Consider the following 11,110-nt stretch of genomic DNA (forward strand, 5'->3'; position numbering starts at 1 on the left):
GTGTATTTCTTATATATAGACTTGAGTTTGAATTAGAGTAGAGGTCACCCCACCACTTTTTTTACTTTGATCACCATGCAGTCCTTAGTTCAGTCTTTATTCCAATCTGTTCCTGTTTGATACAGGCAATATCGATAGCTTGACTGTTTAGCTTCAGAGAATTTGTGGTATATATTGTGTACAAATGTATATCAAAACAGCAAAGTTGGTCCCTTTACTCTCTCCCAAGACCCCAAGGAGTCAATGTAACCATTTGGGCAGCTTGATTGTGTTTGATTAGTTTAACTGCAAGGGTCATTTAAGGATGTGTTGGGTATGTTTTGTGGAGGAAAGCTGGGATGCCCTGAGAAAAAAAACACAGGCTAGCTGTCAGTACCTTGCAGATGAACCCATACAGTATACAAACTCGAACTTTGAAACCACAACTTAATACGTAGTTATATATGAACCATGCTACCTGACCAACAAGACAATTTGTTTAATTTCAATATGAATATGCATTGTAAAGCCAAATTGGTCCCTTTTGTCTCGCCCCTCGAGCGTCCACAAGTAACAGCTGTCCTGGCTATTTGTACAACCTGAAATATCAGAGATTTAATTCAGCCAAGCATTGGATTCCGACTGGCCATTGCAGAAGTCATTGAGAACGTTACTGTATACTACAGAACCTCAATTGATCTACCCTTGGGTTGGCCAGCTAATTAAGGGGAGGTAATCATGGTTTTAAAAAAATAAGTCCGTTTTTTCTCGACCGCCGAGTTCATACCCTTGATACTATAATATATATATGTATACTATTGGTTAAAAAATTTTCGTGCCAGGTCCCTGTGGCTCCCCCTATTCTTCGAATAGGCGAGCTAAAAAGTTAGCAGCTTTAGGCTTCAGTTTGACGTCAAATTGTTACCAGAAACGTTATAAACCACTATACATTGTACATATACATGTATATGGATCATTTTAATAAATGGGTTATATACAACATTGACGGATATCTTACCTTAAAGAGAAATAATTTATCTTTCCATTGAGTGCTTGATGAACAAAATTGGCCAAGTATTGACGAAGTTATGGCTTGATGAATCGGGAAATTTACGAAAAATATGCTAGGTAGACATTTCCCTGTCCGGTCGAAATGTCGTCTCGGCTCTAATGGGCACCTCAAAAACCAAGCCAAAATCACAAAATCTACGCTTGTGGTGGTAAACAGTACTCATAACTGTGTTCATCCACAATCTCCTTTGGAGGTGTCATGACCCGTACTTTGTAGAAACTCCATTTAAACATCGTGTAGCTCACTTACTTTAACCGTCACCGCCATGTTCATTTGTTTTTCGGAACGCTTCTCGACTTTACATATCTTGACTACATTATGCAAATTATGTAATGTTGTGCTTGTAAGTAAACTCGAGAAGCGTTCCGAAAAACAAATGAACATGGCGGTGACGGTTAAAGTAAGTGAGCTACACGATGTTTAAATGGAGTTTCTACAAAGTACGGGTCATGACACCTCCAAAGGAGGTTGTGGATGAACACAGTTATGGGCACTGTTTACCACCACAAGCGTAGATTTTATGGTTTTGGCTTGGTTTTTGAGGTGCCCATTAGAGCCGAGACGACATTTCGACCGGACAGGGAAATGTCTACCTAGCATATATTTTTCGTAAATTTCTCGATTCATCAAGCCATAACTTCGTCAATACTTGGCCAATTTTGTTCATCAAGCACTCAATGGAAAGATAAATTATTTCTCTTTAAGGTAAGATATCCGTCAATACTGTATATAACCCATTTATTAAAATAATCATGGTTTTAAAAAAATAGGTCCGTTTTCCTCGACTGCCGAGTTCATACCCTTGATACTATAATATAAATATATGTACACTGTTAGTTTAAAAAAATCGTGCCAGGTCCCTGTGGGGGGAGCTAATGTTGCCACCCCGGCGTCGGCGTCGGCGTCAGCGTTGGCGTCCCATTTCACGTTAAAGTTTTTGAGCAAGTTTCTATTTTGTCTATATGTTTAAGCTTAAGTCATCATAAATGTTCATGATTTTATTTCCTAATGTGTATGGATGCTGAACGTGATAATACAACCCATTTGGGGCCCTTTAGGTTTTTTTTTTAGTCTGTTAATTTGTCATATTTCCATGTTTAAATAGTGAATACTTGAACATCAACTTCTTCTGAATAGGCGAGCTTTGCTGTTCTCCAACAGCTCTTGTTTTACATTTAGAATCTATATCACTTTTATACCATCCACAGTATATAGATATATAACAAACGATAATGATACATTCTAGATCGTTCTATGGTTTGTTCTATCTCCATGACGCAAAAATATTTTCAAAAATCAAGTTCGAAAACCCTTACTTTGAATTTTGATCTCAATCATCTTTTTTAATAGTTCATGTAGACTACTAGGCCTACTGTATACGTTGAACTGCTAGAATTTATATTTTGAACAAAATGTTTTATTTACATTTTTTGTCTAGACGCATGGCAAATTATCAGAAACTTACAACCTTATAATGTTTCTACTAAAAATGACAAAATAGTGAAAAAATAAATAAATAAATGTAAACAGATGTCTCTGATGTAAATGAATGAATAAATTGTACATTAGTACAGTTCAATTACTTAGTAACCATTCAGAAACAGTTAAAATGAAGTTTATTACGATATGTAATGGGTTCAGGCTGTAAGCCTTTATATCCATATCAATTAATATATATAAATAATTAGCTACTTCAATTCCGGTAAACAGCAATGGCTACAGAAGACTATTCATACATTTGCATAATACATACATGTTGGTTAGATTTTGAAACCAACACTTCCAGTAATTGTCAAGCAATATTTCAAAGTTATACACTGTGCCCACATTTACAATATTCTGTGGTAGATAAATCAATAAATCGATCATTCTCTTGCTAAAAACAAAAGTTGAAAACAAAATTTTGTTAAATTTCTTCTATTCAAACATATTTTATTTAAGCTCTGTACATATACTTAATTGTGTATGCTTTATATGCACATATAATGTCGAAGGCACAGGGTTGGGTAATAAAATATGATATCCGGATTCACGGAAACATTTTCCGTCTCGGTTTTTATTTTGCAATCTCCCAGAAATGGCGCCGTCCATGTGCCATGTCGTTGTCATTTGACGCAAACTTTGTGGTCCGTTATGCGCGATTATAAGAAGTATTTCATCACTGAACTGGTGAAGTACGATATTTATGTTGAACTTAGTGATTTAGTTTCTTTTATGCATCGATGGAAGGATTGAAAGCGTTGTTTGACGGGTTCCGTAAGACCAACGGTCAAAGTGAAAGTAGACACGATTTCTCAAAACTTTGGTCACGTTACACACTCCAGGATGTTCTTAAATTCCTTAGACAATTTAAGAAGAAGTCAGACCTTAGTTCTCACGTGGAAATAGCTACATGTCTCATCAAAGAATGCACAGATGAATGGCTAATCGACAGCATTCAACAGCAAGACGGTACATCCTGTTTACACAAAAAAATTCAGGAAATTGTCAGTTCCGTGTTTGTACCAACATTCTACGACAAAGAACACTATGCTTTTGACGAGAATGATTTTCCCTATGTTGCGTCTCACGCAGAGAAAATAATTTCATTTGTAATAGCTTTATTTGTCCGGTTGAGAGATTTGAGGGACACACAACCCGGGGTTACGAAGTTTATTTTCTCTTCCTGTCCTATTGTAGTAATGCTTGCACTGGAGCATATAGAGGAAAGGCTGTGGACAACAGAAAGTTCGATAAAATCAGCAGAACATCTGTTTAAGTGTTTACAAAATGTTTTAGATGTATGTGAAAATTCAAAACTCTTACAATACCACTTGGTGCTTGGTGATGAAATTAAGAGGACTGAAACAATGGTGCTATACAAAATCTTTCAATTACTGAAGTTGAAATTACAAAGAGAAACATGGAAGAAAAATCCTGGGGCTAAATCTGTGTTCATCTGGTGTTTAAATCAAACATCATTTCCCGTTTTAAGTCAATTTTTGGAAAGTGTATTACCGCCTGCTCTGCTGTTCACAGATGACTACATGGTGGAAAACAAAGTCAGTGGAGTGGATTGTTTAATGCATATCATAAACAATGTGTCTGCGGAGGAGTTGCGATGGTATGGCAGAGGGGAGGTAATTCTAGAGGCACTGAAGCATCAAGTGTACACAAGGGAACCAGAACTTTTAGCCAAAATAATTCCAGCTTTATTGAGTATATTGAAAGTTGTAGAAAAAGGTACTCCAAAAGTAGCTACGTCTCGACCAGTGACAAAGTTTGAGGAAATATATCAACAACTTCTTCAAAATGCAGAAGGGGAAAACATCTTAAATCTGAGAAGGATATATTCACAGTATCTCCACAGTTTTGTGGAAGTAATGGAGATATCAACCGTTCGTTACCTTGAACACACAATTAAAGTGATCGGAAATTTTCTTGAGATATCCGACGGTCCTTATGAAGAGGCTAGGTTTCACATGATTGAGTTGTTGCAGAAAGTCATCCGATACTGTTGGCCCAGAGTCCCTTGTTACATGGACATCATTTTGAAAATGTTGGTCAAATGTTTGTGTGATTTGTCCCTGGACAGCTTAACGATCTCTGAGGAAGTTAAAGGACGACTTGTGACAGGTATTAAGGAATCACTTGTGATGCTGAAGTGTCTGGATTCACAGGAAGTTGTCAGTCAATTACAGCCTTTAGATTGTGTTGGTGTTCCGGATCTATGTAGAGAAGTTTGTAAACAAGTGGCAGAAACAGATGTAACAACATTTGCATGTAAACAGTGATGGACTTGTGTAAACCAGCTTATTATTGGGTGCACATTAAATTTTGTGTTTTTCATTGGTGATTACATCCATGATAATCCAGGGGTTCCGATCACCTACGATCTCTATACCCATAGACTATCTCATAGTAAAACTGAAGGCAGCTCAGAGGGAAAAATCTGAACCTGCAATCACAGGCCTGCAAATTTCTTTTGAAAAATACAGGGAGAGCGGCACCTAATTAACTTCAAAACCAAATAGTCAACCACTGCAGTTTACTGTTATACAGCTTTTTAAATGTACATCAAAGGACTAAATTACCTGTTCTGTTCAGTTACTTCCAATTTCATTATGAGATAGCTATATATATATAGTCCATATGGGTGTAGAGATTGTAAGTGATAGGTAACCCCTGGAGTATAATCATAAATTTTGGAAATAAATTTATGCGGAAATGCTAAGAAAAATGGTAAAGTACTAGAAATCTAGAATTCTAGATTGTGAAATTGAGTTGCTGCAAAAATGTCCTTAGACATACTAAATGTATGATTTTGTATACTCATTGCAAAATTTAGTTGGTTTACCATAGATAGGAGAACTGCATTAAATGCCTCCCATGCCAATTGTCATTAATCTATCTTTGCAATTTTGTATTTAGTGCCATTAAGAATTAATAATGTTTGTTGACCAACCTGTCATTACAAATTGCTGGGTACATTCCACTACTCCCAATGAACATATACTAACCAATTATTAGGTCATCTGACCTATAGTCATCATGTTTCGTCCGTCGTCGTCCGCGTGCGTAAATTTTTCACATTTTGAACTTCTATTCCAGTTCTACCAGTGCGATTTGGCTGAAACTTACAATGATCCTAACATGATCCAGACAAAGTGTTGTTATTTATCGGGTTTATCCGAAATCCAAGCTGCCATCTTGAAAACACATTTTGAACTTCTTCTCAACTTCTACCGGTGCGATTTCGCTGAAACTTACATGAATTGATCCTGACGTGGTCCCGACAAAGTGTTGTTATTTTTCGTGTCGATTCCTTAATCCAAGATAGTTGCCACAGCCGCCATCTTGAAAACACTTTCAAGTTCTACCAGTGGGATTCGGCTGAAACTTGAATGAAACTATCCTGGCATGGTCCCAACAAATGATGTTATTTTTGAAACTTGAATGAAACTATCCTGGCATGGTCCCAACAAGTGATGTTATTTTTCAGGTCGATTTGAAATCCAAGATGCCCGCCACAGCCGCCATCTTGAAAAAATATTTTGAATTTCTTCTCAAGTTCTACCTGTGCGATTTGGCTGAAACTTGTATGAAATTATCCTGGATTGGTCCTGACTAAGTGGTGTTATTTTTAGGTTCAATCCGAAATCCAAGATGGCCGCCACAGCCACCATCTTGAAAACATATTTTGAACTTCTTCTCAAGTTCTGTTGGTACAATTTGGCTGAAACTTGCATGAAATAATCCTGAAATGTTCCCGACAAAGTGTTGTTACATCTCTGGATGATCACAAATCGAAGATGGCTACCATGACACTATATCTAATTAATTTCCTATGTGATTATTGCCAAGATAGTCAGATGATCGTTAAGGCCCTTGGGCCTCTTGTTTTAATTACGGTATTTTGACTGCAATATTTTGTTCTACAGAGGTAATCTTGCATTTTATTTCGTGTTGTAACCTCATCCTAGACCATCAATATACATTACCTTACATTATTTTTGTTTTTCAGAAACCTAAATTTTTTGTATCGGAAAGGTAGTGGGCTTCTAAATTGTAGTGGTGTTCCGATTAATGGAGTTCGTCGAGTATCGTTGGTTTGAGGTGTTTGACCAATTAATTGAGTAAGAAATCTGTAATCAAGTTTGTCCGAATTTTCCGACACCATGACAAACGAAAGTAAAAACTTAGCTGATTACTAAAACATCCAAAACAAGAGGCCCAAAGGGCCTTAACGGTCATCTGACTACCTTGGCAATAGTAAATTTAATTTCATATGGTGTCACTTTGTCAGGACCGTGTCAGGATCATTTTCAATTTCTTTCAACAAATTTTCTTTCAAGCAAGAGGCCAAAGGGCCTTAACATGTAGGAAGTTAATTAGATATAGTGTCATGGTAGCCATCTTCGATTTGGGATCAACCAGAGATGTAACAACACTTTGTCGGGACCATGTCAGGATCATTTCATGCAAGTTTCAGCCAAATCGCACAACTTGAGAAGAAGTTCAAAATTGTGTTTTAAAGATGGCGGCTGTGGCGGCCATCTTGGTTTTCCGATTGACCCGAAAAATAACAACACTTTGTCAGGACCATGTCAGGATCATTTCATGCAAGTTTCAGCCAAATCGCACTGGTAGAACTTGAGAAGTTCAAAATGTATTTTCAAGATGACGGCTTTGGCGGCTATCTTGGATTACGGATCGACCCGAAAAATAAGAACACTTTGTCGGGCCATATCAGGATCATTTCATGCCAGTTTCAGCCAAATCGCACCGGTAGAACTTGAGAAGAAGTTCAAAATGTGTTTTCAAGATGGCGGCTGTGGCGGCCATCTTGAATTTCGGATCGACCCGAAAAATAACAACACTTTTGTCGGGACCATGTCAGGATCATTTCATGCAAGTTTCAGCCAAATCGCACCGGTAGAACTTGAGAAGAAGTTCAAAATGTGTTTTCAAGATGGCGGCTGTGGCGGCCATCTTGTATTTCGGATCGACCCGAAAAATAACAACACTTTGTCGGGACCATGTCAGGATCATTTCATGCAAGTTTCAGCCAAAACGCACTGGTAGAACTTGAGAAGAAGTTCAAAATGTATTTTCAAGATGGCGGCTGTGGCGGCCATCTTGAATTACGGATCGACCCGAAAAATAACAACACTTAGTCGGGACCATATCAGGATCATTTCATGCCAGTTTCAGCCAAATCGCACCGGTAGAACTTGAGAAGAAGTTCAAAATGTGCTTTCAAGATGGCGGCTTTGGCGGCCATCTTGGATTTCGGATCGACCCGAAAAATAACAACACTTTGTCGGGACCATGTCAGGATCATTTCATGCAAGTTTCAGCCTAATTGCACCGGTAGAACTTGAGAAGAAGTTCAAAATGTGTTTTCAAGATGGCGGCTGTGGCGGCCATTTTGAATTTCGGATCGACCCGAAAAATAACAACACTTTGTCGGGACCATGGCAGGATCATTTCATGCAAGTTTCAGCCAAAACGCACTGGTAGAACTTGAGAAGAAGTTCAAAATGTGAAAAGTTAACGCACGGCGCACGGCGGACGGCGGACGACGACGGACGAAACATGACGACTATAGGTCATCCTGACCCTTCGGGTCAGATGACCTAACAAGAGGCCCAAAGGGCCTTAACGGTCATCTGACTACCTTGGCAATAGTAAAATTAATTACATATGGGGTCACTTTGTCAGGACCATGTCAGGATCATTTCATGCAAGTTTCAGCCAAATCGCACTGGTAGAACTTGAGAAGAAGTTGAAAATGTGTTTTCAAGATGGCGGCTGTGGCGGCCATCTTGGATTTCAGATCAACCCGAAAAACAACACTTTGTCAGGACCATGTCAGGATCATTTCATGCAAGTTTCAGCCAAATCGCACAGGTAGAACTTGAGAAGAAGTTCAAAATGTGTTTTCAAGATGGAAGCTGTGGCGGCCATCTTGGATTTTGGATAGACCCGAAAAATAACAACACTTTGTCGGGACCATGTCAGGATCATTTCATGCAAGTTTCAGCCAAATCGCTCTATTAGAACTTGAGAAGAAGTTCAAAATGTGTTTTCAAGATGGCAGCTGTGGTGGCCATCTTGGATTTCAGATCGACCCGAAAAATAACAACACTTTGTCGGGACCATGTCAGGATCATTTCATGCAAGTTTCAGCCCAATCGCACTGGTAGAACTTGAGAAGAAGTTCAAAATGTGTTTTCAAGATGGCGGCTGTGGCGGCCATCTTGGATTTCAGATCGACCCGAAAAATAACAACACTTTGTCGGGACCATGTCAGGATCATTTCATGCAAGTTTCAGCCAAATCGCACAGGTAGAACTTGAGAAGAAGTTCAAAATGTGTTTTCAAGATGGCGGCTGTGGCGGCCATGTTGGATTTTGGATCGACCCGAAAAATAACAACACTTTGTCGGGACCATGTCAGGATCATTTCATGCAAGTTTCAGCCAAATTGCACTGGTAGAACTTGAGAAGAAGTTCAAAATGTGTTTTCAAGATGGCGGCTGTGGCGGCCATCTTGGATTTCAGATCGACCCGAAAAATAACAACACTTTGTCGGGACCATGTCAGGATCATTTCATGCAAGTTTCAGCCAAATCGCACCGGTAGAACTTGAGAAGAAGTTCAAAATGTGTTTTCAAGATGGCGGCTGTGGCAGCCATCTTGGATTTCAGATCGACCCGAAAAATAACAACACTTTGTCGGGACCATGTCAGGATCATTTCATGCAAGTTTCAGCCAAATCGCACTGGTAGAACTTGAGAAGAAGTTCAAAATGTGTTTTCAAGATGGCGGCTGTGGCGGCCATCTTGGATTTCGGATCGACCCGAAAAATAACAACACTTTGTCGGGACCATGTCAGGATCATTTCATGCAAGTTTCAGCCAAATTGCACCGGTAGAACTTGAGAAGAAGTTCAAAATGTGTTTTCAAGATGGCGGCTGTGGCGGCCATCTTGGATTTCAGATCGACCCGAAAAATAACAACACTTTGTCGGGACCATGTCAGGATCATTTCATGCAAGTTTCAGCCAAATTGCACCGGTAGAACTTGAGAAGAAGATCAAAATGTGTTTTCAAGATGGCGGCTGTGGTGGCCATCTTGGATTTCAGATCGACCCGAAAAATAACAACACTTTGTCGGGACCATGTCAGGATCATTTCATGCAAGTTTCAGCCAAATCGCACCGGTAGAACTTGAGAAGAAGTTCAAAATGTGTTTTCAAGATGGCGGCTGTGGCGGCCATCTTGGATTTCAGATCGACCCGAAAAATAACAACACTTTGTCGGGACCATGTCACGATCATTTCATGCAAGTTTCAGCTAAATCGCACTGGTAGAACTTGAGAAGAAGTTCAAAATGTGTTTTCAAGATGGCGGCTGTGGCGGCCATCTTGGATTTCAGATCGACCCGAAAAATAACAACACTTTGTCGGGACCATGTCAGGATCATTTCATGCAAGTTTCAGCCAAATCGCACTGGTAGAACTTGAGAAGAAGTTCAAAATGTGTTTTCAAGATGGCGGCTGTGGTGGCCATCTTGGATTTCAGATCGACCCGAAAAATAACAACACTTTGTCGGGACCATGTCAGGATCATTTCATGCAAGTTTCAGCCAAATCGCACCGGTAGAACTTGAGAAGAAGTTCAAAATGTTTTTTCAAGATGGCGGCTGTGGCGGCCATTTTGGATTTCAGATCGACCCGAAAAATAACAACACTTTGTCGGGACCATGTCACGATCATTTCATGCAAGTTTCAGCTAAATCGCACCGGTAGAACTTGAGAAGAAGTTCAAAATGTGAAATGTTAACGCACGGCGGACGGCGGACGGCGCACGGCGCACGGCGCACGGCGGACGGCGGACGGCGGACGACGACGGACGAAACATGACGACTATAGGTCATCCTGACCCTTCGGGTCAGATGACCTAAAAATCATAGCCAACTTGTTAAAATTATGCCCTTGTGTGTGGTTGTCACTCATATCATTTCGAATTTTAAGTGTAGACGAATTGAAGAGCGCATAAGCACTACATAGTAATGTACACGTTAAATGAGCATGATTTGTGAAGAAAATAAGCGACATGAAAACATTACAGCACAGAGAGGTCTCGCGATCGTAAACCTTAAAGAAAATTTTTATATGAGACTTGTTTATAAATCAAGGAAAAATTAATCAATTTTAATCAATCATTGAATAAAATGATGATCGACCATGAAATTTCAACCAATTCCCAAAACTACTAAAGAGTCAATGTTAATAATTGATAGGCTGATATAATACGGAACTATTCATAAAAGAATTTAAGACTAATTAATCTTTACGCAAATGACCATTTTAATGTCCTATGTTTTAAAAACATTCAAACAATTTATCCTTCAGATTTCCTTGTACAACATTCGTCATATTTGACCTTCATATTGTAAGCCAAGGTAATTTCTTCTGCTAGTATTAAAACTGTATTTAATGAGTTTAGCTATTATTGTAATGTGGAAGTTGAATGTCAATGTGAATAATGGAGAGATTGTTAAATCAGACCAA

General features: G+C 39.0%; 1 protein-coding gene across 1 annotated transcript; it reads left to right on the plus strand.

Moving 5' to 3' along the window:
• Positions 1-3,102: 3,102 nt before the first annotated feature.
• Positions 3,103-6,758, plus strand: LOC138333574 (TELO2-interacting protein 2-like). The gene has a single exon (XM_069282034.1). It carries the CDS (start codon positions 3,274-3,276, stop codon positions 4,822-4,824), a length of 1,551 nt encoding a protein of 516 aa, XP_069138135.1. The 5' UTR covers positions 3,103-3,273; the 3' UTR covers positions 4,825-6,758.
• Positions 6,759-11,110: the final 4,352 nt, after the last annotated feature.

The sequence above is a fragment of the Argopecten irradians genome, chromosome 10 (assembly GCF_041381155.1).
Source record: "Argopecten irradians isolate NY chromosome 10, Ai_NY, whole genome shotgun sequence".
In the NCBI taxonomy this organism is placed as follows: Eukaryota; Metazoa; Mollusca; class Bivalvia; order Pectinida; family Pectinidae; genus Argopecten; species Argopecten irradians.